Here is a 26,936-nt window from a genome sequence, read left to right on the forward strand (position 1 = left end):
GCAGTCAGTGCCCAGCCTCGTGTATGCTGGCCTTTCCTCTGGCCATTACCTAAAGGGAAGATCAGATCAGGTCGTGTATAGAGCAGACAGCAACCATCACAGCTCCTCCTGAACAACTCACTGCTCAGTCTTTCCCCAGTGCACCTGCCCTTCAGGACCCTCTTGGCCAAGCCTCTCACTCTTGGAGCACCTGCCCCCTGCCTTTTCTCCCATTCAGTACTTGGATTTTGAGTTCCTACTGTACGTCAAGTTTTATCCAGGACGTGAGGATGCAAAGATAAGGAACCCATGGTCCAGATGTCTTTCCAAAACCAAAAATTTGATCACACCCTTCTCCTCTTTGCCCAAGAGCAATGTCACATGTCTGTATTCTGACCCCTGCCCCCTTCTAGGGTTTATCTTCTGTACCATGACCTTCCTTTGGTTCTGATGTGTTCTAAGGTGTCTTTCAATAACTGGGCCTTCGTGGGCAGATCCATGGAAGGCGTCTCTCCCAAGCCCCTGGGTGGGCTTGAGTAGGCTGGAAGGGGCAGGTCATATGAGATTGTTTGTGGTAAGAAGGAAGGGGCAGCTGTAGGTGGCCTGTTGCCATAGGAGAATTAAGTGCCCTGACTCCTGTCCACACATCTGCATCTCTCATGAGTGATGGGAGGGGAAGTGCTAATGAAAACCTCAGTCCTCCCATTTTCCAGCTGTCATTAAACCTCTGAGCCTCCCTTGCCTTCTGAGTCAATCCACATCATGGGCTCATAGAGGGGACCCACGAGACGACCTGTGTGGCAACTGGCCAGCATGTAGAGGGTACTCAATAAATGGTTTGAAATTTTCTTTTTTAAACACTCCAAGCAGCAGCCCCTACACTGAGAGTTACAGCCGAAGACACAAGGGCAGGTCTCATTCACCAATGGCCAGGGCCCTCTCCTGGCCTGTTGGATAAAAGTCACTCTTCAGACAGTAAACAGTAACTCTCTTGGAACAAGGGTTCATTCTCCCCCATCTCACAATGGCAGCCTTGGTTGACTAGGTCTGAGTCTGTGGGAAAGAGGGAGGGCAGGGTGTCTGTTCAGAAAACAAAGATTTCCAAGAGCAAGGAAGTGAAGCTCGGCCTTAGGTCTGTAAGTTTGCCAGCCTTTTGGACACCCTTGGTAATTCTAAGAGCAATGTCCAGTGGAACTTTCTGTGATGATGGAAACATTCTACCTCTGCACTGTCCAATATGGTGGACACTTGCCACATGTAGCTCTGAGCACTTGAAATGTGGCTCCGGTGACTAAGGAGCTGGATTTTTAAATTCTATTCATTTTTAGTTAATTAAAGTTAAAATTTAAATAGCTATATGTAGCTATCAGACTGGCTAGTGCAGTTGTGCAGTTTTCAGAAAATTCATCTCTGAGTACTACCTTTTCTTGGCTTGGGCCTCATCTCTAGGCTACTAGTTTTCTCATGTCCCGTTTGGAGAAGATAGTTGAGTGTGCTGTTGGCAAAGGCCAGGTGAGTCAAGGGGCAATGAAAAAAATCAGTGACCAGAAGGGCAATTTGGAACCCCCAGAGCTATAGCCATCCTGCTGAGATTCATGGACTGTGCTGGGCCTCTGACCTTTTCATTCCGCAGTCCTGCCCCCTTACAGTCTGCAGGGGCCAAAGCCACTGGTTTTCACAGCAGCAGAGATAGGTAGGTGGTGCTCAGGTACGTGATTCTCATGCCAGCTAGGTACGTTCCAGATGAGGGAAAACCACCTGTGCTGGTCAGAATTTTCTTGATCACAAGTGACAGAAAATCTAACAAACTAGCTGGAGTAAAAAGGAATATCTACTTTCTTATTAAGGTGAAACACCCGGACTAGAGAGGATTTGCTAAAGTTACTTAAATTCTTTTGATCAGAAGCAGGTGGAAATTCTAGGCCATCAGTCAAAGGATTTTGTCTTCCCTTCATCGTTCAACACAACTGCCAAACAAAAGCTGAAGGTTTCATAATTTCCAGCCCCTGACCACAGAAAGAGTCTTCAGTGGGCTGGCTGTATTTACTTGGCACCTGAGCACTTTGCTCTGACCTAGTAGACCCTATGGGGATCACCAGAGGACTCTGGGGCCAGGGGATATCAGACCCCTAATTACACGAAGCTTGTTTAGCTTGTTTCTGCCTCAGGATCTTTGCACTTCTGTTCCCTCTGCCTGGAATGCTTTTCCCGACACTCTTTGCAAAGCTTCTCTGCATCTTTCTGACCTATGCCTGATGCTGGCTCCTTAGAGAAGCTTAATACTCGCCCTCCAGCATCTAGTTTCTGTCCCCTACCAGGCCTTTTCCCTTATTCATGGCCTGATATCAGACATTACAGCATGTGCTGGCTGGCTTCCTTATTGTCTGTCTCCCCACAGAGCCGCGAGCATCAAGGGGGCAGGAATCTCGCCTTGTTCACAATGGGTGCGGTGCCTGGCCTTCAGCAGGTGCTTGGTCAATATTTGTTGACTGCTGGAATACGACACCTCAGATGAAGAAACCAGCCTCCACAGGACTTCCTGGATCTGATCCCCTGGTTGTTTAGAAATCTCCGGGGGTGGCTTGGTTGCAGAAAGCTGTGAAATGTAGGGCATTGGGTGTCATGCTGTTGACAACATTCAGACTTGTCCTTGCCCTGGGCTTCTTTCTGCCTCTGCTGGGGAGGTGACGAAGGGGCAGGGTCTCCATTGCTCCAAAGGTAGGGTGTGGTGGATCTACCTGTGGGACCTCCTAAGGATGTGAGCAGTAATAGGGAGAAACCAGAGAGATGAATTCCTGCTCAGTGTGTGGGGGAGGCTGTGAGGCCACTGTCGTCTCTTCCTATCCAGCTGGCAGCAGGAACCTTGCTGGGGTCCCATGATGAGGACCCCAGGACCCTTAGTGGCCACCCAGTGGGATCTGCAGAGGCGATTATTGGTGGAGGGGAGGGGAGGCAGCTCTGTACAGTAACACACACCTCACTCTGGGATGGCAGCCAGGCAGCTAATTAGAGAGCCCAGCAGCTGTCCAGCCTTTCAGGCAGTGAGCAGCAGCCACCCAGTGCCAGGGGGCGGGATGGGAGGGAAGGCAAGGAGCACAGGGTCAGAAACCACCCTCTAAGGTGTAGGGGGATGTAGGCAGGCTGTCAGGGTTGGTTCTGGGGGGAGGAGGGGACGGGGGACTCAGGAAGAGTGGGCTGAAGAGTCGGGAGGAGGAAGGAAGAAGAAAGGTTATCAGGACAGGGTGGTCTGCAGGTGAGACAGAAGATGGGGCGGGGGGTGGGGGGCGGTGGTGAGATGTCCAGCAGGCAGGCAGGGAAACCCAAATTCCAAGCCCAGGGTGAGGGAAATGGAGTGGAAGGACATGGCCAGGCGGAGTGGGGAACCCATCCCGTATCTCCACCCTTTCTTCCGCATGCCAGTCAGGCCCCAGGGCCTGGGGCTCCTTGCTCCCCAGACAGAGCTGACCACACTCAGCCTCCCCACCCCACCCCGGGGGAATTTGGAGTTCCTATTGCGTTTGCAGCTGAGCGTTCACTTCTTGGTTTGAGAAGTTGCCAAATCCACTTGCGTTCGGGGTTGGTCTTACTACAGGACAAGTAAAAGCAGTTGTTCTGGGTCGAAAGGGAAGAACTGGGGAGGATATGCATAACGAGAGCAAACCCCATTGCGTCTCTGGGGCATCTTCTCTTTACTTCCTAGGCACCTGAGTGGATGAATCTGTGGAAGAGAATAGGAAAGAAAAAGGCATAGTGTTTCCTTGCCGTTTCCTGGTTTCAGTCTTAGGTTCTGAGCCATGGAGAAGGGTTGGCGGGGGGACAGTAGATTGGATTTTGAGGTTCTAGTTGGAGAAGCAGAGATTCAATCCTGCAAGCCCAGCTTACCCTAAATAGTTACAGGGGAGGAGAGAGCATTGCAGTGGGAATTTCCTGCCAGCAGCTGCTGGTTAAACCTCTTTGGGAGATGAATCCTACATATATGAAAACTGGATGTGCCTTTTGAGAGTGCCAGCACATTGTAGAAATAACAGAATAAGCGTTGATATTCTCTAACTTGAACCTGAGCTTGGCCTCTTGCCCACGTGAGAGCCTGCAGTATCTCCCAGGATGCCTAGGATGCTCTGTTCCAGCCCCATCTCTCCTCTCATGTCTTCTGTATCATCCAGACCCCAGGCACTCACCTCATCTCTTCTCATCTTAGGCTGGGTGATGGCTTTTGTAGGTAGGAGAAAGGATAGCAAGTACCTTTTTTTCTTTCCTCTGCAGAGACAGCCCCTGGCCAATGTAAACCAATATTTACACGCTTTGTGGGAAAGAACCTTTTGGCCTAAAAATTAGAGAACATACCGGGCTTCTCTGGTGGCTCAGATGGCAAAGAATCTGCTTGCAATGCAGGAGACCTGGGTTCAATCCCTGGGTTGGAAAGATCCCCTGGAGAAGGGAATGGCTACCCACTCCAGTATTCTTGCCTGGAGAATTCCATGCACAGAGCCTGGTGGGCTACATACAGTCCATGGGGTTGCAAAGAGTCAGACAATGACTGAGTGACTTAACACTTTCAGGCATCATTATGTTTGATTAATAACACTGGATGTTACAATCACCCAATAATTTAGCTGGAGCCTTCTCTACCTTGCCTGTCCCTCCATCCAACAGAAGTTCCATGGTTTCAAGGGATTCACCATATGAAGGGGGAAACAGACACTGAATCATTTTAAGATGGGACCATATGTTTCAATGCAAGGATGTTCAATGCCCTGTAGGAACATCGGTGATAGAATAACTGAGGGGCTGTGGGAGGACGTTGTCACAAAAGAATGAAGAGGGGCAGGATCTCAAAGGAGGCGTGGGTGTGATGGGCTGCGGAAGAGGGCAGTTAGAGAGAGCTTGAACTTGAACGTGGTCTCTACCCCTTCAAGCTTCTGGGGCATCTGGTTGGGTTGAAGGAGAAGCTAGACGGACAGACTCAGCTGAATGTTTTCAAGTAAGCAGCTTACGGAACAGACTAAGTAGATTACACTCAGTGAAGGACGAGCATATGCGGACGTGGGCCTTGAGAATGAGACTGGGATGGGAAGCAACTGGAAGGAATGCCGTGTGGAGAGAGGGGTGACTCTGGAGCCCCAGGACCAGGGTTTGAATCAAGTGTGTGGATTTGGCCTAATTGCTTAATGTCCTGAAACTCAGTGCTTTCATCTTTAAAATGCAGCAGGGTTGGGGACAGGGTGGGAGGTAGACTAATTCCTGCCTTCCCTGCAGGAGTTTGGGGAGAATCATGAGAGATGATATACTTGAAAAAGTGTAAGTTCTACCCCCATGTTAGTTGTCTAAGGGCTCTCCGCCCGCTCCTCTCTTCCAGACACTTCTGGTTCAGGTCATGCTGTCCATAAGGGAGCATGCCCTCTATACCAGCATGCTCTCATACCCAGTTGAAGGGGCCAGGGAGTGTCGGAGGAGTCTGGGGACAGCTGGTGCACTGGCAGGCAGAGGTGGGACCCCATCACATCCTTGTCCAGCACCCCCACCTGCCCCTGGTTCCCTAGAGGGAGAGCCTGCAGATGAGGAAGGAGGGGGGCTCCAACCTGAGGAGCAGCCCCAGAGGGACCCCGTTTTGACTGCTGCACTTCATCTGCTGGGGCAGCCCCTCAGCCAGTGAGAGGCTCCCAGGGCTGACTGCAGGCAGGCTGTGCTGGCAGGATGTGGGCTTTGGTTTCTGTTTCTGTTTGGGTTTGACTTGTGCTATTAAGGAAGCTTGCTTAGGGCCCAGAGAAGGGGAAGTGCCTGTGAAGGGGAATCAAACTCCCCAGGCATTGGGCCATGGTGATGCTGGGGGTGGAGGGCATGCTGGACATGCCAATGACAGGTACGTGCCAGGGTGACCCCTGCCCCCAGTCTGGCAGGCTGGGAGAAGGGAGGGGGGCCCTCCTGTTTGTGCAGGAGATGGGGAGGGGCTGAGGCGAGGAGAGCATAGCAACCCACAGCCCCTCACCCCCTCTGTCCTTCATCCTCCAGTTCTCTCAGTGAGAGGCTCCGGGGAGAGATCCAGGGGTGCACACCTTTCCTACCCCTAAGTACATGCGCACACAATGAATTTCAGTTCCCCAAGCCCTGCCCTTTTACTTCTCTTGGCTCCCCTCCCTGCTGCCTTGCAGGTTGTCAGCTTTGGAAGCAAAGGCCCATCACCCCTGCTCAGAGAGCCTGGGGATAGAGGGAAGGAGGAGGGCGGCAGCTCAGGCGGCGCCTCTGTGGCTCTCCCTGCTTGATGTCCACTGGGTATGGGGACAGCTCTGCCCGGTCACTCACTGTTCTCAGTTTCTGAGCAGCTGGTCCCTGCTTCTGTAGACTGGGCTGGATCTGCGCTCTGTCCTTGGGCTCGTGCAGAAAGGCCAGTGTCCCAGGGATTTTCAGTGGAAGCTTCAGCACCTTCATATTAAAACAAAAATGTTGTTTTTCAGTTGCAGTCATGTCCAACTCTTTGTGACCCCATGGACTGCAGCACACCAGGCTTCCCTCTCCTTGACTATCTCCCAGAGTTTGTTCAAGCTCATGTCCATTGAGTTGATGACGCCATCCAACCATCTCATCCTCTGTCGTCCCCTTCTCCTCCTGCCCTCAATCCTTCCCAGCACCAGGGTCTTTTCCAATGAGTCAGCTCTTGGCATCACATGGCCAAAGTACTGGAGCTTCAGCTTCAGCATCAGTCCTTCCAATGAATATTCAGGGTTGATTTCCTTTAGGAAACAAAAATAAATGTTGAAATCTCTACCAAATGGTCAAGTCTTAGGGCTATATTAAAAATATGTATGTGGCAAGGGATGTTATAAAGTCAGATTTACATCAGCTTGTAGTCAGTTACTGATGTTAATGGGAACAATCTGACAATAATAAAAAAATTCAAAAGAATGAATTAAATTTGAGTAAGTCGGGTTGCAGGGAGAGGGCTTTAGCGCACATTGTGTTGGTGTGCTTGTTTTCCCAGGTGTAATTGTGCTTGGCTCCCCAGATGCTAAAAACAAATGTCCTATGTTGTCTGTCTTCTGTGAGGTTCTTGACTGCCCTTGAGAACAGATGTACCCACTACAGGGTGAAGGTGAGAGTGTAATGTGAAGCTAAATTGAGAAGGGAACTGGATTCTAAAATTATATCCCCGATCAGATTTACAAGTGTGCACACGTTCACTCATGGCGCAAGAAGCGCTGAGTCCTAGCCCCCGTGGGAGTCGCCTGGGATCCTTGCCGGGTTCTCATCACCGGATTAACCAGACCTGGGTGAGCAGGATGGCCGGGAGGAGGTGGCCGGCTCCAGGAGAGGGCCCCGTGGCCTGGGCGTGTTGCGCGTCTGGTGCTGAGCCAGTGCCTGGAGTGGTCATGTCTGCCTTGAGGTCGCCTCTCTGACCAGCCTGGTAGCTCAGATCTGGAGCAGTTTAAGCTGATGAACTCCTCCTCTTTAATTCCAGGGATAGATGGAAGCCACCCGCCCAGTAGCCAAGGATCAGCTGAGCCCTGGGACTAATGCTTGCTCACACTATTGAGAATGGCACTGCGGCCCAGCCAGGCACCGGGACAAAGGTTAACCCGGGACACTCGTGGCCAGTGATCCTGATGTCTGTTCAGAGCCGCGCACTCAAGGGTGTGATAAGTGAGTATGTTACTGGCTCCCAGGGGAATCACTGGCCCTTCCTGCCTCAGCAGCATGAGCACACGTCTGGAGATTCCACCTCTGAGCCTGCTTCCCATCCGAGGGTCTGTCACAGGGTAATGGTTTTGGAGTGAGAGGGGGTTTTCCAGCAGTTTCAGGCCGTATCACATGCTCGAGCCATCTTACAGCTGCATGGCTTCTAAAACTCAGGCCAGAGCCAGTCGAGCTAAGTGATGGGAGACACCCAGCCCTAAGGAGACTTCTTAGGCAACTTCTCCAATTCTCATTCTCATCTGTAGGCTCATGGATGCATTGGGCCCTGGGCCCTAAGGAGACTTCTTAGGCAACTTCTCCAATTCTCATTCTCATCTTTAGGCTCATGGATGCATTGGGCCCTGGGCTTCACCTCTGTGCAGTGGGAACTGGATCTTACCTAGGTTTCCAGACTCTGCACAGAAGCCACGAGTGGATTATGTGGCTTGGGTAGGGCATCCAGGGCACTGGATGGGGAGGGATTTGTGGCGTCTTGGCTGCCACAAATGTCGTCAAGAGGAGCAGACCCTCCACTCTTCACAGTGTTTCAGCCACATCTCCTCCTCAGTCCAGAGGAGCAGCCTCTAGGGTGAGGGCCCTCTGGCTGTGGAGTCTCCTCTGTCCTCACACAGCCTTTCTTTCCAGCCTCAGCCTCTGGCTTTTCCTTGATGACACTTTTAAAAATGACAATCAGGGCTGCTTTATCCAGAGGCTGTCCAGCCTAAAGGCTCATTTGTCTGAATAGGGCAGTCAGTCCCACTGAGGGATTCGGGGCCAGCATGTTGAGAGCTCCCCAAGAAGGCAGGGCAGGGAGGGCTGGTGCTTTTGCACTCCCGACTGGATAGGCTTCCAGGAGGTGTTGGACTGGTCCATGGGAGCCCGGAGCCCTTAGATTCTACTTAGGAGAGAGGGCAACTGGGCACTTCTCGGCTTTAGGTAACTCTTGACTCCACTGCTAGTTGATATCTTAACACTCAAGGCTAGAATTTACTTTTCAGTCAGCTGAGGCTTACAAAATCAGTTCGTGACTGGACAGGCTTTCAGGAAGGGTGTTACTGTGTGGATTTATAGCCGAGGTGGTGTGAGCAAACCTGGACCATGGGAGGGGCTTTGGGGTGGATGGATGGTCATGGAGGCCACTATGGGAAACGCAGCCACTCAGACAGAGACCTATTCCCTGCATTACACAGAATTCCCCAGAACAACCTAAATCATCAGTCTTAAAACAGCTGTGCCCTGGACTTCCCCGGCAGTCCAGTAGTTAAGACTCCGTGCTTCCATTACAGGGGCGTGGGTTTGATCCCTGGTTGGGGGACTAAGATCCCACGTGCCGTGCGGAGTGGCCAAAAACAAAACCAAAATGGTTGTACCCTTTCGTCCAGTGATCCCACTTCTGGAATTGTTGACGACTCTTTCATTAGGAAATAGTCCCAGCAAAGACAAGGGCTGAATTTTCCTGTTACAGGCATAAAAGAGTTGTTTCTTGTGGCGTCATTGTCAGAGTGGATATGGAAAACAGTTGTTCTCCCTGTGTTGAACACCTAGGTTAAGTAAATTCTAGTTTCCCCCTTGGTGGAATATTATGCAGCCATTATAATGAGGAGGACATGGGAAATATAACAACTTGAAAAAATGATTATGATGTCATGAGTGAAGTGTCAGATTACAGGATAAGTACATTACACTAACTTGTAAAATAAACACACGAGAAAAGATTGCAGAGGGGAAATGATAATGGCTGCTAGTTGCTCGGATTATGAATGCCTTTTCTTTCTATGATGCCTGAATTTGTTTCTTTTAAAATGAAATGAAATCTGGATACATACACACCATACCTTTAAAAGTGATTTTCTCTAAGATGTGGGAAGATGGGGGACTTCTGCTTTCTACATCATTCCTTTCTGTCATGTTTAAATTTCAACTGTGAGCACATGTCATTTTTTGTAATTGGGAAAATGACTTGAAAATGCTAGAAATAAAAAAATTTTAAAGGCTATATTTCCCAAGAAAGAGTTGAAGAGAAAGGCTGAGCTGGTTAACTTTTTATACCTGCTCCTATCAGTTTAAGGACCTGAACCTGTTTGGGCCCATTCGCTCATCATCAACTCATTCATTCACAGATAAAACCAGTGGATCTCACTGCCGGGCACTGTTCTAGGCACTGGTTACCCAGGAATGAACAAAGCAGAGCCCCGCCCTCGTGGAACTTTCATTCTAATTGGGAGAGACAGACAGTGAACAGGTAGCAAAATAGCAGAAACTGAAAGTGCTGTGACTAAAATGGCACGCTGTGAGTGACGGGAAGGCTGCTTTGCATCAGAGATCAGAGAATCCTCTGAGGGGTAATGGATGAGCTGAGATCTGAATGACAACAGAGAGGCAGCCTCAGGAGGTGTGGGAAGAGGGGTCCTGCAGCCTGCAGGCACCACCTGCAGGCTGTCCATTGCTGCCTGAGCCCTGGTGAGCCTCTGTGCCAACCTGACTTTATGCCCCAGGCCCACTTGCCCACCCGCACCTGCCAGCTGGGATTTGCTTAGCATCCGAAGCCATCTGAATCCTCCCCTGCTGGCCACCCTGCGTGGATCGGTTGCTTCTGATACTCTGGCTGCTGCTGCTCCAGGCACAAGGCTTCTCTGGGCAGCCTCCACTGCTCTTGGCTGGCACTGCCATGGCAGGGCTGGGGCATCTAAGATTCCCGGCAGCACTAGGGCAGGCTGGCAGTCAGGGAAGCTCTGGGTAATATGTCCTGGTGAGAGGTCTTTGAATGGCACGTGCTGCTGCGATGGTCCTGGGAGGGTCACCCAGGAGGACCTTCACATAGTTCCTGCCAGAACGCAGCTTCAGAATAGAACCTGGCCTCTCAGGATAGGCTGAGAGCCTTCAGCAGCTCTGACACGAGACCTGAGCTTCACTGATGATCTATCTAGAAGCTCCTGTCCTTCTTGCTTTCCTGTTGTCTCTCCATATACCATCTCAGCCTGCCACAAGCAGAAACTCAGAAAATGTAGTGCCTTAGAGGAGCCTGCAGTCAGGCTTAAGGGCCATGAGGCGCGCTGATCAGGAGGGAAGACTCTGGAGCTGGGGTTTGAATCCCAGCGGACAGCTACTTTGTACAGCTGTAAGAACTTGGGCTAATTCTGCAGCCTTTCTCTGCCTCAAATTCCCCATCTGTGAAATGGGCTTGAAGATTATCTGCGTTAACACATGGAAAGTACTGTGAAGAGTGCCCGATTATTATTGTGACTTGGGAAGTGGCAGGCGGACCATCCCTGGGAGCCTTCCTGGGGGACACCCACAGCAAGAGAGGGTGGAACTGTACGGCGTTCTGGCCAGCCAGTGACCACAGGTATTTCCCCCCACTTGCTTCCCTCTGGCCCCGAAGGCCCTCCCCGCAACGGTTTTCCTCTCCTTCAACCTGATGACCACAGGGGAAGCTCAGGACTGTTTGAGAACTTGCATCTGGCACCCAGCTGTCTGGGCATCCACCCACCCTTCATTGACTCCACTCCCCTACCAGGAGACTAGACTCAGGGTCGCTCAAGCCGTGCCCCAAATCCCTTGCCCTCAGGGGCCCCTGGAAGGCTTGTGTATCTCCCAGAGCAGTGGTATTAATTACTTTGTTGCCTGGGGATGGGGAGTGAAATTTGGGGAGTAAATGAAGTGAAAGAGGAAGGCCTGCCTAGCCTGTCTGCATGGAAGGGGAATCCCAGTTTTCTAGCAAGATGCTTCTCTGGAAGAAAACTCCCAGAGTTGTTGTGTTGTAGCACCTTAGCTTCCGGGAACAAAATGGGAGTTTGGGGCAAAATCAAGAGCAGTCACCCCATCTGGTTTTGCATCCAGCCCATCTTGGACTTGAATGGTATTCTCTTCACTTCTCTCAACTACTCACTCTGCTCTCTGCCAGCTAAGGAACAGCTCAGCAGGTTCTGAGAATAGCAGGTGAGATTCTCCTAGGGAGCCAGGCTCAGAAATCCAGCTTTCCCCTCTCCCCCACCTGTTTCCTGGGAGGGGCAGCGCCCTGTCCTTAGGAAACTCCTGGGCTCTTGTCCTTTGCGGGAACTCCTTGTGCCCAGATTCTTTCATCACACACAAGGGCTCTTGTACTTGTGTGCCGTTCCCCCGAATCCTGCTTGTGAAACCATCCACTGCTCTCCAGATCGTTTTCTCTGCCCTCAGTCTTGCCCACGCCTTCCTGTCTACTCCGCCCCGAGTTTTCTTTGCCGGCTGTCCCATCTTTGTGTCACGGTCCTCAGGATGGCTATGTTTGTCAGCAGGAGAAAGAAGCAACATCTTGTGAGCTGCTGGTTCCTCTTGATGCGACTCTGACTCAGGCTCTGATCCCCGGGGCAGAACAGGAGGTACTGGAAGGGTCTGGGGCAAAGGGTTCAGGTGGAGGGAGGCCAGGCAGGGATGGGGGGCTGTTGGGCCTAGCAGAGGGAGGGGGAGCCTGTGCTAGCTCAAAGTTTAAGCATAGCTCCGCTGATGATTAGAAATGGGTTTGGGGATTGGAGTTCTGAAAATCCTCCCCGGCCACTGGCCGCCTCTAATTTTAGCATCTGTCCCATCACACTGTGAGCTGCCATCCCAGCTGACGACACTGTCTCACATCCCTGTCCTGGTCCTCACCCCTGCCTTCTGGCCCCGGCCAGGACTTCCAGCTTTCCCCATTCATCTTCCGTGGACCAGTCTTGGCACAACCTCTCAGACGCGGCCTGACCTCACCTAGGTATGCGTTCCTGCCGCCCCACCCCCAACCTACCTGTGTTCTTCCAGTCACGGAAGATTCTAAAAATGGAATCCAGGTCTTGGGCTCGCCCTGTTCTCTCTCCACCACCATCCTCTTACCCTTTGACAGCTACTCCTTTAATCTTGCTTCTGCTCCCTAGGGTTTAGGGGGTCCATCTCTTCTGCATCACCTGCTCCAGGGTGGGGGTGGGGGCTGGAGCCTCTGATGTGTAACTGGCCCAGAAGCCATTCTTGGCTGCTGCAAAAGATGAGACCAAGAGGCAACGTCAGCAGGGTCTTAAAATCAGCATCAAGATGGGGACTGAGCTGAGTGATGTCTCCACCAGTTACATGAGGCTGATGAAGGACACATCTGAAGAAGCCCATTCCTTGGGGTCCTGTGGGACAGAGGGGCCAGGGGTACAAGTGCTGGCCAGGTGGAGAGACCTGAGTTCAGGGGAGGCAGAGTGGTCTCCAGGCCACCTCCGTCCAACCACTTCAGACCATGGACCCCTCCTCGCTCTTCAGTGAGTTTCACTGGAGTCCCGCTCTGTTCTGGGCAGAGCTTAGGACCTGTTGGAAGTTCAGGATAAAATGAGAGCTTGAGGAACTGTGCAGGAATGCTGGCCTTTTCACTCACACTTCTTTTAAAGCCTGGCCCTCACAGGGCTGGTTCTGGGACCACTCCCCTTCCATCAAACCTCCTTAGCCACACAGGAGCTTCCAGCTCCTGTTGACCCTCCTCAGATGAGTTTCTGTCCTCCTGTGGGCTGTGGTATGATTTTTATTTGCACGAGTAGCTTGGCTGCCTGGGTTGTGGCTCTGGTGGAGGCAAAGACCTGACTTGCTTGGCATGGAAGGCTGCCCGGCTGCTAGCAAGGACAGGGGCAGAAAGACCCTGGCACAGGTGGGAGGGAGAAGCCGACCAGAAGCCTGGCTCTGTGGCAGAAATGAAAGCCACCTTTTTTGAGCATTTGCTCTATCCTTAATAGTGGACTTCTCTTAGCTCGCCCATTGCCCTGTAACCCTTGGAGCAAGTTACTCATTATTCTCACTTTTAAGGAAACTGGGGCTTCCCAGGTGGCTCAGTGGTAAAGAATCTACCTGCCAGTGCAAGAGATGCAAGTTCAGTCCCTGGGTCAGGAAGATCCCCTGGAGACGGGAATGGCTACCCACTCCAGTATTCTTGCCTGGAGGGTTCCATGAACAGAGGAACCCGAAAGCTACAGCCCATGGGGTCACAAAGAGTCGGACACAACTGGGTGACTAACACACACTGCATGCCTTTGCAAAATCAAAATTGTACTAAGTATTCTGTTTTGAATTCTGCCTGTTTTCTCTTAATATTGTATTAGACAGACATTCATCAAACGGCTACTAGTGCTGGCCTGCAAACAAATTGTGGCAAAGCTGAGTGCTAGCTATCGTCACAGAAGCAAACGGGTTGCAGAGGTAGGCAGGGTAGTGGACAGCTCTGGAGCTGCAAGGGTTTAGGAAAATATTCACAGAGGAGGACGTGGATCTTGAAGAAGGATTATGACTTCTTGGGCCATGGGTTGGGCGGGTGGCGGGGATGGGGGGTGACCTGTGCAGCAGCAGCAGTTGGGAAGGGCACCCCAGGTAACAAAATCAGCAACGGAGAGATCAGGTGGAGAGGCTCCAAAGCAGAAGTGTGTCACCAGGGGCTTTGCCAGTCATGCCTAGGAGCTGAGCCCTACTCTGCAGATATTGAAGATCCACTAATGGGCTTTAAGTGGAGAGAAACATTGGGTTTGTATTTTAGAAAGACTGTTGTTTTTCAACAGTGTGCTGGGTGAATTGAAAGGAGCGAGGCAAGGCTGGGAGACTAAGAGACTATTGGAGTCATCCAGGTGAGAGACGGTGAGGCTTGAACTACAGCAGGAATGAGAAAGAGGAAAGAAGAGGAGGAGATGGATTTCCAAGATATTCAAGAGGCAGAATGGATAGGAGTTAATGGCTGACTTGGTGGCTTTGCCATGTGACTTGCTTGGACCAGTAAGATGTTAGGGGGCGTGACTTAACCAGTATTGAAAAGCACTGGTGCAGTTGGGTTGCTTGCTCTTGGGCCTCTGCCCTTGCCATGAGAAGAACTTGCTGAGGCTAGTCCACTGGGCCCAGGGAAGGGGCGAGAGGCAAGCGGAGCAGAGCCATCCCGGCCAAGCATAGGACAGACAGAGCGTCAGATGACTCACAGTCTCGTGACTGAGGCCAGCCAAGATCTGCCAATCCACAGGCATTGTGAGTTGTAATAATAAATGAGAGTTTATTTAAGCCACCGAGTTTGGGGATGATTTGTTATGTAGCACTTGCTGAGTGATAAAAATGTCTTCATTCTTGAATTGAGTGTTTACTGTGTTCGAGGCACTATTCTTGGCATCTGGGGATGCAGTGCTGAATCAGACAAAGCCCTTAATTTCAGCGAGTTCAGGTTAAAGGGGCAATATGGCAGAAGAAGCAAGAAGGACCTCTGTCTGCTAACTGGGTGCGTGGTGGTACCATTAATCAAGATGGGGGTCATAGGAGGAAAACAGACTTTTGGAGAGAAGATAATGAGTTTGATTAAGGAAAGGAATATGAGGTGCCCATAGGACACTTGGGTGGAGGTGTTCAAGAATGAATAGGATAAATAGGTATAGCACACAGGAAGGATGTTTGGCTGGAGATTGAAAATTATCAACATAGTAAAACAAAATCATCTGTACCAAAGAAAGACAAAGTACTTGCTGTGGATATTCAGAGGAGGAAGAAAGGATTTGTGGCTGGGAGGATGCAAAGATTTTGTACCAGAGGTAACCTATAAGCTGGGTTTGTACTTGTGGAGGCAAGAAATCAAACACACATAAAACAATGAACCAGATGGTGGTAAGACAGGGAGAGCTGGAAATGTGAGAATTAGGCTGAAAAAGTAGATTGGAGTGAGATCCTGGAGAGTCTTGGATGCCAGGCCCCCTGCGTTGGGAGCACGGAAACTTAGCCACTGGAGCACCAGGGAAGTCCCTACAGATGTCATCTTGTTAACCTCTGTCCCCTCTACCACTGCGGAGAGAGGATTGCCAGAGGTGTCAGCCGAGTCTGCTGGCAGCTGGCAGAGCTGTGGTTCATGTTCTAGTGCTTTATCTTCCCATTCTCGGTTTAACCATGAACTCTCTCATCCCACCCTCCATATAAACTACATGTCATTTAGAGATGCCTGTTCAGGGGAGGTCTGTGCCAAGGCTTCAGGACAGAGGACTGGGAGGTAGTTGCTGCCCTCGAGGAGTACACAGGCTGGTGAGATCAAGAGGGCATGTGCCTCAAAATAGTAAATTGGGGTAGTATTGAATAAAGGACCAAATGAGTGGTCCACAGTCTCCAGTGCAGGGCCAGGCCAGTCTTTGGGGAAATGTGATGGGGCCTTGAAGATCAGTGGGGTTTCAAAGAAAGGAACAGAAGGGAATAAGAAGTAGAAGGGAGCACTCTCTCCTCTGTCAGCCCACTGGTTTCCTTTCAACAAACTAAACATCAAAACCCCACTTAACAGAGCACTTAAAGACAAATGAGACCACAACAAGCCACTACTTCACACTCATTAGAATGGCCATCATCACAAAACCAGAAAATAGCAGTGCTGGCAGGGATATGGAGAAATTGGAACTCTTGTGCATTGCTGGTGGGGATGTAATATAGTATAGCTGTTGTGGAAAACAGAAAATGAAAATAAAATTGCCATATGATCCAGCAAGTTTACTTCTGGGTGTGTACCCAAAAGAATTGAAAGCAGAGACTGGAATACATATTTGTACACCCATGTTCAGAGCAGCAGGCTTCCCTGGTGGCTTAGCCTGCAATGCCGGAGATCTGGGTTCTACCACTGAGTTGGGAAGATCTCCTGGGGGAGGGCTCCCACTCCAGGATTCTTGTCTGGAGAATCCCCATGGAGAGAGGAGCCTGGCAGCTTGCAATCCATGGGGTTGCAAAGAGCCGGACACGACTGAGTGACTAAGCACACTTCAGGGCAGCATTATTCACAGTAACCAAAAACACCCATTAATGGATGAATTGATTTAAAAAAAATATGATATATCTAGATAGATCAGCATCGAATATTATTTAGCCTTAAAAAGGGAAGGAAATTCTGATGCATGCCACAACATGGATGACCCATGAAAAAGATGGTATTATGCTCGGTGAAATAAGCCAGTCACAATAGGACAAATACTGTATGATTCCATTTAAATTATAAGATACCTACAGAAGTCAAATTCATAAAGACAAACTGAAACAGTGGTTGCATGGACTGGGGAGGGGATGGAAGTCGGCGTTTAATGTGTGTGCAGTTTCAGTTTGGAATGGGGGAAATGTTTTGGAGATGACTGGTGGTGATGGTAGCACAACGAGTCAGAACTTAATTCCACTCAGTGTACACTTAACGCAAGGGAAAGTGGTAACTTTTACATATTCACATACACACCCAACGTTACTGGCTCCTTAGATCTCAGAAACGTGAGTGATGTGGAGATGTTTGAGAAGTGAAGGAAGAGACGGGAACCCCAGGGGCAAAAGATCAGAAAGTAGCTTGAAATGGGGGTGATTCTGGGCCAGGATAGCCGCCACGGATAAATCCTAAGAAGTTATGATGGGGAGTGTGCTAGCCACCTCCCTCTAAGTAGTACTTGAGTAGAGTTGGCTCAGAGGAAGCCAGTCGGGGCTGTTTGTATTCTTTCATTTCTCCTGCCTCCCTGGCTCAGGTAAGGAATATGAATTGAAGTAAGGAACAAGGAACAGGCTTAGGAATACGATGGCTCACTAAAGAGAAAGGCAGAAGCAGGCTTGAAGTCCCCTCTGGCTGGCCACCGCAGACCTTGGGCCGGGCGGTGGCAGCCCCTCCGCACCCCCCTCACTTGTGTGTCCTTTGGTCCCCAGCGGCCAGCCGGCACCATGGCTTCCGCCGAGCCCTTGACGGCGCTGTCCCGCTGGTACCTGTACGCCATCCACGGCTACTTCTGCGAGGTGATGTTCACGGCGGCCTGGGAGTTCGTGGTGAACTTTAACTGGAAGTTCCCGGGGGTCACGAGCGTGTGGGCGCTCTTCATCTACGGCACGTCCATCCTCATCGTGGAGCGCATGTACCTGCGCCTGCGAGGCCGCTGCCCGCTGCTGCTGCGCTGTCTCATCTACACGCTCTGGACCTACCTGTGGGAGTTCACCACCGGCTTCATCCTGCGCCAGTTCAACGCCTGCCCCTGGGACTACTCCCAGTTCGACTTTGACTTCATGGGCCTCATCACCCTGGAGTACGCCGTGCCCTGGTTCTGCGGGGCCCTCATCGTGGAGCAGTTCATCATCCGCAACACCCTCCGCCTCCGCTTCGACAAGGATGCCGAGCCCGGGGAGCCCAGCGATGCCCTGGCCCTGGCCAATGGCCATGTCAAGACTGACTGAGTTGGTGGGGGCGGGGAGCTGCTGGGTTGGGACCCCCGGGGGCTCTCATGGACCCTGTGGACAAGGGTACCAAGCTGGTAGGGTTGCCCCCTCGGTACCGCACAAGCCCCGCCCAATGGAGGAGCACACGGAGCAGCCCCGGACCCTCCGCTGTGGGTGGGTTGGAGGCATGGTCAGGTGTTGGGGGCGGCAAAGGAACTTGGGGTAGAGTGCCTGGATCTCAGCCCAGCTCAGGGGCTGGAGGCGGGAGGCCTGTGGTTACGCAGCGACTGGACTTTTGTGGGTGACTTTGGAGGCAGCAGGCCCTGTCCTGGCTAAGGTACTCTGAGAAGGGGGCAGAAGGTGGGAGGCAAGGCCTGCAGGGGCTGTTGGCGGCTGCAGCCGCCGCTGCCTCCCTCCCTCTCACCTGGTTTAGTTGGGCTTGGGCTGGTTCCATTAGGCAATATTCAGGTGCTTGCTTGCAACCAATACCTCCCCCCAAGGCCTGTTGAGCTGCAGCCTAAGAAGAGACTGGGCAGCTAGGAGGCTGCTGGGCAGGAATGCTGGTCTGCAAGGGCTGGGAGGCCTTCCCTTGGTTCCTCTCCCCTCCCCCAGGGCCCCAAGCTGCTCCCTTGGCCTTCTGGGGCTCCCCCCTGGTGCTGGATTCCCACCAACCTTGGGCTTTGGGAGGTTTCAATCCCTGTGTGTTCGGTGGCGTTTCCCCTTTTTACCACTTACAGCCCCCTGTATCCATGTCAACCACCCCACCTGTCCCCACCCCCATCTCCCTAGCCAACATAACAGCTGCCAGAGATAGAGCCCTGAGCAGATGCATTGCACCCTCTTGCAGCTTTCCCTCCCCTATTGCCACTGGCCTGATCCTTGGGAAGTTCCTTGTTATGGTTCCCCGCCCCCTTATCTGGGGGACAGTGGCCGGGCCCCTGGTGCTCACCTCCCTGCAGTGGCTAAAAACCGAATGATACCCCCAACGCACAGTCAGGCTAAGATGTGCCCCACGGATCCACAATGGGGACCGAGAGACAAGTCAGTTGAAGGGGGAGGTGGGCAGTAAAGGCACCTGGCTGGTTTATTTTCAAACCAGCTAGGAACAGTCCAGCTTTCCAGAAGGTGGAGGAGCAGGTATCCAGTGCTGAAGAGTCTGGACTGAGTTTTTTCCTCCCTTCCAGACTGAGGGAGGAAAAGGGGGCTTTTCAGCTTTGGCAACGGCAACCCACTCCAGTATCCTTACCTGGAGAATTCCATGGACAGATGAACCTGGCAGGCTATAGTTCGTGGGGTCGCAAAGAGTCGGACGCGACTGATCGACTAACACTTTGGCTTTGGGAGGGTCCTCAGAGCATCTGTAGCGGGAATGAGTTGGTCCTGGTTCCGCCATAGCCCCAGCCCTGCAGCGAAACCTCCTCAGATCTAACGTCTCCTTCCCCCTCCCGGAAAGACGAGCCCACGGAGCTTGCTTCTTAAGCAGGATTAAGCCTGCCATGCTCACGGGCATTGTCATCTCAGTTGCCCACCTTCCCCACTGACAGAGCCATTGCTGGCAGTGGACAGTGAGATCCTAACTCCAGCCTGCTTCCAGCTCTGCTGCCTCCCTCAGGGGAGGGCTCCATCGAACGCAGCCTGTCCCGCGGCAGGCGGTCTCTTCTTGACCACCCTAGGACTCTTAGGTAGAAATTAGCCTTTCCCTTTTTATAGAACATTAAAAGTGGTAATACCACCTGTGGAGAGAAGTTCCTCTTCTTGCTGTACTACTCCAGGTATGCTGTGCAGATAGTACCAGCCAGGGCGCAAGCCGGGGTGGAGGTGCTGGGGGTGGGCAGAGTGGTGTCCTGGACTGGGAGAAAGGCTGGGAGACTCTGCCTTTGGCAGGGTTGTGTTCTGCAGTGACCCTGTCCAGGACAGGATAAAGGGTGATCCCCAGTTTCTCTGTCCTGAGCAGGCTCCTCAAGTCCAGGCACAACCTACATTCTGCAGGGATTAACCGTCCCTTTGATTTTATGTGGCTCCAATTGCAGGGCTTTGGGGCTCCCAGGGACTCAACTTTCCAGTGGGGGCCAATTGCTTTCCATCTACAGGTGGAGGGGATTCCAGAGGAAGAGGATTGCCTGGTCCCCTGTTCCACAGTCACCTGCTACGATGGCCCTGTAGTCGTCTCCTTGGTCTTTTCCCCTTGCTCCATGTTATCTTGGTCTCCTGAACCTCCACCCCTGACCCCTCCAAGCCCCCTAGTGGGCCCTTAGACCATACCACTCACCTTTTATTCTTTCCTCCACGACAGAAATCTGGGGGTCAGCTTGTTGATGTCTCCCAGCCCAAGGCCTCTGTGATTCTCTCCCAGAGACAGCCCTGGATGGCCCACTGGGTCTATCTGCTCCAGAAGGTTGCCCTGTCCATGCTCCCTGGTACCATCTCTCTGGGCCCTAAAGTGCGAAAGGTCCCTGAGTAAACCTGCCTGCCTGGCAGCGTGCAGAGCACTATGCTCCTGCTTCATCCAGGTGCCCCAAGGCTCCTGTTCTCTCTCACATTCACTCCAGGTGACCGGGATCTGCAGGCTCAGAGCTCACCAGAGGTCACCCAGACCTCAATTCTTGCTTTTTTTTGGGTATCTTCAGGGCCCAAATCCATTAGTGCCCAAGGACTCAAAAGTTTGGAGTAATCCAGCCCTGCAAAGCAGGAGAGAATCTACTCACTGTTCATGAACCTCTGATGTCCTGGGCCCCTCCCCACTGGCCATGGCAGCATCTCTGAGTCACAGGTTGCCATGTGCTGCCCTGCATGGTTGAATCAATTCCAACATCTGCTAGGCATCCTGCCCCTTGTGCCATGTCCCCTCTGATGTGCCAGTGAGTCACAATGGCCTATGCTTATTCACAGCAATAATACCTAGGGGGTGCCCGCGAAGTCCTTTTGTCCTGGTCCCTCGCTTTCTGCATGGGTCTCCTGGGGAGGCAGCCATTGAGTGGATGAGGTCATGAGAACCTGTATTTATGAAACTCTGGGCTATGCAGACACCATCAAGGGGATGCAGAAAAATAGGAGGGCCAGGCCTGGGGGAGTCATGGCTCAGGCAAGGAAAGCAACTTCCACTCCAAGGTCACCCCAGGCCTGGAGGACCTGCAGGTCCCTGCTCTGCAAAAGGGCCTTTCGTGGGTGGGACTGTCTCCCAGCTATGGCAGCTCTTCTGAAGGACACATGACTGGTTGGTGCACCCATTGCCTGCTCTGTCTCCATTGGTCTCGTTGTCTCTTTCTTTTCACATTCGTGCACATAAAATATACTGGTGTTTGTGTTCCAGGACTGACTCTGGCCCATCTCTGTTTCTTATATTTTGGAGCCCTTTCCCTAGGGGCTGCTGGCCCTGCACACACTGGCATCACGCTGTCCTGAAGCACGCTGGACAGGGCCGTGCTGTAGGAAGGGCAGATGGCCCTCTCCACCAGTCCTATCCACAATCTCTGTGCTGACCTGCTCTAGTAACCTGAATTCTCCACCCAGCCCCTCCCACTCCCCATCACAGTCTGGTCCAGTCCTGACTTTGGGCCCAGACTGCAATGCAGATGGAGCCACTCAGGCAGTATCCAGGTTGGCAATAGGTTACTGCCCATGAGATGAACTCTCGAAATGCCAGCCATGACCTGCCATGTCTCATGGGACAGGAAGGCCCATGGAGAGAGTCTGAGGGTACCCCAAAGAGCTAGAAGGCCAGACTCCCTTATTTCCCATTGCCTTGGGAGTCATGCTATTTAGAAACAGACTCCTGCATACCAGCTGGCAGTGCTGTTTTCCCCGAGAAGTGTGTTTGGAGGGAGTCATCCCTTCCTGCTCCGTGTACCTCTCTTCTGTCTAAACCCCCCTTGTCCTCCTCTCCTCCCACCACCCTCCTGCCTACTTTCTTACTTCTGGGAAGAGGAGGGAGGGTTCAGAATTTGCTCAGCCAGTTTAACCAAACCAAGATGGCCTGCCGGCCCACCCCACCCCACCCCATCCCATCCCCGACTGCCGCAGCTAGGCTATAAAATACCTGTTGGTTTTCTGGATGGAATAGGCAGTGAGCTTTCTGAATCACTGAGAAGGCCCTCAGCCTCCACCCGCACCCCCCTCACTTGATGGTATTCATTGCTGTAACTGAAAACTTTTCCCTTTATACAAATGAGCAAAGCCCCAACAGTCACTTACATGTCAGTACAAACAAACCTGTAAGACTAGTTCATTAGAGCAGGTGTTTCTAAAAAGAAAGAGGCAAGCTTCATGGAGCCAGGTCTACCTAATGGAGAAGAGGCAAGAGGTAAGACCCAGAACAAAGAGCCTGAAAGGACTTGAGGCCCTTCTTCACTGGCCAGTTCCTTCTGTACTCTACTCAGTGGATACCTTCCTTTCTTGATAACTTTCCTTCCTTACCTCCTCTGCCCCACCCTTACCCAATTCAAAGGGACCTTCGGACTCATCACATCACAGGTTAGAAGAACAACAGCTGTGGCTGCTGCTGCTGCTGGTGCTGCAGCTGCGACTGCTCAGGCACTGCACGGGATGCTCACTCTCATTCTCGAATTTTCTCCCATCCTAGGTGAGCTTCGCTGTTTCTCTGTTTTACAGAGGCGGTCTGGGGGCAACCAGTCTCCAGTTGTGATTTACCATATCACTTTTTTGTTTCAATATGAGCAGAAGACCCTTCTCTTACTTTAGCAAGAACTTGTGATGATTCAGGTGCTCTTCTGTGCTTTAATGAGATTCTGGATGTTGTTAGAGCCCAGCCCCTCCAAAGGCCATCCACAATGAGAAATTAATGTTCAGAAGGAGGAGGTTTCGGGGGAGAGATGGGGTTATAAAGAAGAAAGTATGAGATACCATCTCAGCCAAGACTTAAACCGACTGGCTCATGGCTCCTCATGGAGGGAGGGTTGTGAGATTTTGGCCTTTGGCAACCTGGGTTTAGGGTTGACACCTTCTCTCCCTCCCATGTGCAGCTTTATTTATTCCCTGGGCCTTCCACTTTTGATCCTATTTCCCTCTCTTGAGATTAAGCCTGAGTCCCTAGCTGTAGGTGCTCTCAGAGGGTCTGACACTACCAGTTCAGTTCAGTCACTCAGTTGTGTCCGACTCTTTGCGACCCCATGGACTGCAGCACTTCAGGCTTCCCTGTCCATTACCAACTCCCAGAGCTTTCTCAAACTCATGTCCATTGAGTCAGTGATGCTATGCAACCATCTCATCCTCTATCGTTCCTTACTCCTCCTGCCTTTAGTCTTTCCCAGCATCAAGGTCTTCACCACCAGGTGAAATCTTTTTCCTTTTGAAAACTCAGTTGGCCTGAGAATTGACCTGGTTAGTTCTTCAACTTCTTATTGGACACCTACAATGAGCTGGGGACCAGGCTAGCTACCGGGGTCCTCACAGCTAGTCAAGAAACAGGTGTTGAATGTTCTTTCATGCAGATGTATCAGTACAGTGTTGATCAGGCCTCCAAAAGAGAAGCTTCAGTCTGACAGAGGAGCTGACTCATCTAAGGGATAGGCAAGGACTCCCCAGGGAAGAGACACATAGTGTAGACCCGAAGGCCAAGTACTGATGCTCTCAGCAGTGGGCTGACTTCTCACTGTCCAGAAAGACGGATGTTGATTGTGCTTTGTGAGACACCTAGATGGGTAGACTGCAGAACAAAGCCAGCACACAGTGGGTGCTTTAAGCAACTGTTGATGAATGAAGTCTTACAGGATGTCAGACCTAGTAAGCCCACCCTAAAGGCCAGGCTGGATGTTCCAGAGCACCCCCTGCCCCTTTGGGAACCTGGAGTTAGGAATCCCATTTGGGTAACAGACATCCCTGCCGTACCTGTGCCCACTGCCATAGAGCAACTCACTGCCCTCCCCTCTGTTTCAAAACCATCAGGTCCCTGCAGGGCCCTGCCAGCGTTCCAGCTTCACTCCCAGAGTCTTTGGTCCTCGGCCAAAGACCCACCTCCACTGACTTGTCCATTGCTTCATTCTGGTGATATGCTTTCTTATCACCAGAAAGCACGGTGTGGGCAGAGGTGTCCTTTCAGTGCCACATGGTTCAAAGAAGGAGTCACTGTTAGTCTAGTCTGGCTTCTTGCCTCTGTCACAATCACACTTTCCAAACAGAAAGGAAATATTCTGGTTTATAAGGATCCACTGATGATGAAGGCCGACTCTTCTTAGTTACAGTATAACGCTGTATTCGTTCCTGTGGCTACTGCAACAAATTACCACAAGCTAGCTAGCTGAAGATAATGAAATGTATTCTTTCACAGTGCTGGAAGTCAGAAGTCTGACATCAGGGTGTCAGCAGGACTCTCTTCTGGTGGCTGTAGGGGAGTGTTGCTCTTTGTCTCTTCTAGTTTCCGGTGGCTGTTGGCATGTCTTGGCTTCCTAGGCTTGTGGTGGCGTCACTCCAGTTTTTGCCTCGACGGTCACATGGCCTCTTCCCCTTCTGTGTCTTCTCCTCTTCTAAGGACATTTGTCACTGGACTTAGGGTGCATCTAGGTAATCCGGGACGATCTCATCCCAAGATCCTTAACTTACTTACATCTGCAAAGACCCGTTTTCCAAATAAGGTCACATTCACATGCTCTAGGGGTTTGAATGTGGCTCTATCTTTTGGGGAAGGGGTTTCCCAATGGCTCAGTGGTAAAAAATCCACCTGCCCAGCAGGAGACATGGGTTCGATCCCTGGGTCTTAAAGACCCCCTGGAGAAGGAAATGGCAACCCACTGCCAATATTCTAGCCTGAATCCCATGGACAGAGAAGCCTGGAAGGTCACAGTCCTTGGGGTCACAAAGAGTCAGACAGGCCTTAGCGACTGAAAATCAACAACGACATTATCTTTTGGGGAGCCACTCAAGGGCTCAGGAGGGAGACTTCTGAAGCCCTGTATCCTACATCCATGTGTAGGAATTCCATTAAGAGTAAGAGCTAGAAGTACAGTGTAGGTAACCTGGGAGAGAACTCAAACATTTAGGTTGGGATTGGAGCTCAGACAGTAAAGCATCTGCCTGCAACGCAGGAGACCCGGGTTTGATCCCTGGGTTGGGAAGATCCCCTGGAGAAGGAAATGGCAACCCACTCTAGTACTCTTGCCTGGAAAATCCCATGGACGAAGGAGCATGGTAGGCTACAGTCCATGGGGTCGCAAAGAGTCAGACATGACTGAGCGACTTCACTCTGGAGCTGTCCATCCCAAGACCACCTGTAGCTGCAATTGGGTTTTCTGTTTAGATGCAGACCTGACCACTTCACTCCCTACTCCAGACTCTTTAATGATTTCCCATTACCTTTAGGATCAAGTTCACCATCTCGGCGAGGCTTACACAACCCTCTGTGGTTTGGCCTCATTTCTCGCCTCCCCCTCAGTCTTGCACAGTCCAGGGAGAATGACTTGTGGTTCACTTGGCCTGTCCCCACTCACTGCCTCTGGGCCTTCAGCCCTGTGTTCCTCTTCCTGGAATGTTCTTACCCCTTCTCTTAGCCCAACTAGATGACAGATGAGCTCAGTTACAGCCAGCATGGTTGGTCTCTGTTTACTTCACGCTCTCACTGGCCCCAGCTCTCGATTTAGTTCAGGCAAACTCAGGATGGGAGCTGTCTCCCTGGAAACCCTCAGCGTGACAGCTGCCAGCAGCAGTAGCTCAGTTCTCCCAGAGCTGTCCATGCAGCAGAATTTCATTCATTCGTTCACCCTGCGACACACCATGTCCTGTGCTAGGCCTACACACAACAGTGAACAAAACATGCTCATCTCCGTCCAGTAAACCCTTCCTGTCCCCTGGAGCCCTAGAGGACTTTGGGTTCCTGTTGTTTTCTTGAACTGTTCTTTGGCCTTTCCTTTGACACCGTAGGTGCCCCTCACAATTTTCCGATTAATCCCTTCTTAGTTTGTGTTAGTTGATTCTGTTTCTTTTAACCAACCCTTCTCCCACTCTCTGCAAAACGGTGAGAATCTTCTATGTTGACAGTCAAGAACTCTGCTACACACCTGACTTCTTTTAAGCATCAGCTGTCACCTGTAATCGTATCATTAGCCCTCACACTCCTCCTTCCTGATTCGTGAGATGTTACTCATGCCTTGAACTACTACCCCCTTACCCAGTCTGCACCCCACCTCCAGGAGACCTCACCCATGACAATCTATGCTCGCCAGCTCTGCACCTGCTGGGAGACTTAGGTTGACTGCTGAAAGCTGAGGAAGCTCCAACATGGGAGTGCCGCAAATGAGGCCCTTCTTTTATAAATGAAGAAGTGCAGATAACACTCTTTCTAATTTTGTGCATATTCTGGGGTTGAGACCTGTTCCAATTGGGATTCATCTGATTCAGGAACTGCCCTTCTCTGCAGTAGGGTCTCTAGGAAACCTTTAGGGCTCTGAATTGATATTAGCCCCATTTTCAGATGGGGAAACTGAAGCTCTCTAAATCCTTTAGAGATAGGCACAAGTCTGCCCACCACCTCTGGGTGGACAGGTAAGGACAGCTACTGCCCATTGCCCACCTGGCTCCACCATGGGCTGCTCCTTGGGACGGTCTCTCCTGTTGAACCAAAGCCAAGGGTCAAGGCAGAAGACAGAACCTTGTCTAGACCACTTCAACACCAAAGAACAAGTCTCTTCCTTGGGTCACTTGAGAAATGAGAACAAAATGACATTAGGTGTTATTTTGCTGACTTTCACTTGGTCTGTTCCCCTAGGGTCTCAGGCCTGCTGACCAGCAGGACCAGATGGTACCTTTTGTAGGAATATCTCATCATTTCTGCTTCTGTGCAGGCCTTGGCCATCCTAAGAAACAAATCCTCGTCTCCTTCTGATTGACATATCTGTGATCCTGTCAAGTTATCCATACACTTTTCCTTCCTATGACTCTGCTGAAGGCACTTGGGACCCAATCCCAGCTTACATTTCATGTCCTTGAGATGCCCACTGACCTTGTTGTCTACGAGGAGGGAAGATGAAGGTAAGGGAGAGGGGAGGGAAGGCTCAGAGCAGGACATGGAAGGACTAGATTGCTCTACGTTCATGACACTATTTGTAACCAGGCCCTTTCTCAGTCTTTCCAGAATGTGACCATCTGTACACCATGTTACCCTGACAGCTTTCTGATTATTCAGCAGAAGATGC

General features: G+C 51.4%; 1 protein-coding gene across 7 annotated transcripts in view; it reads left to right on the forward strand.

Moving 5' to 3' along the window:
* Positions 1-21,108, forward strand: part of TMEM229B (transmembrane protein 229B) — a 40,896-nt gene extending 19,788 nt beyond the window's left edge. For 3 of the 7 annotated variants that reach the window (XM_040226236.1, XM_040226235.1, XM_040226237.1), the window contains exons 2-3: positions 7,433-7,614; positions 17,296-21,108. In XM_040226236.1, coding sequence (XP_040082170.1) covers positions 17,311-17,814 — 504 coding nt within the window. In that variant the 5' untranslated portion in view covers positions 7,433-7,614; positions 17,296-17,310 and the 3' untranslated portion in view covers positions 17,815-21,108. Of the gene's footprint in view, positions 1-407; positions 5,840-7,432; positions 7,623-11,921; positions 12,001-12,218; positions 12,374-17,295 lie in introns of those variants that run through there. The other 4 variants (XM_040226238.1, XR_005718652.1, XM_040226241.1 and 1 more) reach the window with 4 other exon arrangements.
* Positions 21,109-26,936: the final 5,828 nt, after the last annotated feature.

This window comes from Oryx dammah, unplaced genomic scaffold, assembly GCF_014754425.2.
Source record: "Oryx dammah isolate SB20612 unplaced genomic scaffold, SCBI_Odam_1.1 HiC_scaffold_26, whole genome shotgun sequence".
Classification (NCBI taxonomy): domain Eukaryota; kingdom Metazoa; phylum Chordata; class Mammalia; order Artiodactyla; family Bovidae; genus Oryx; species Oryx dammah.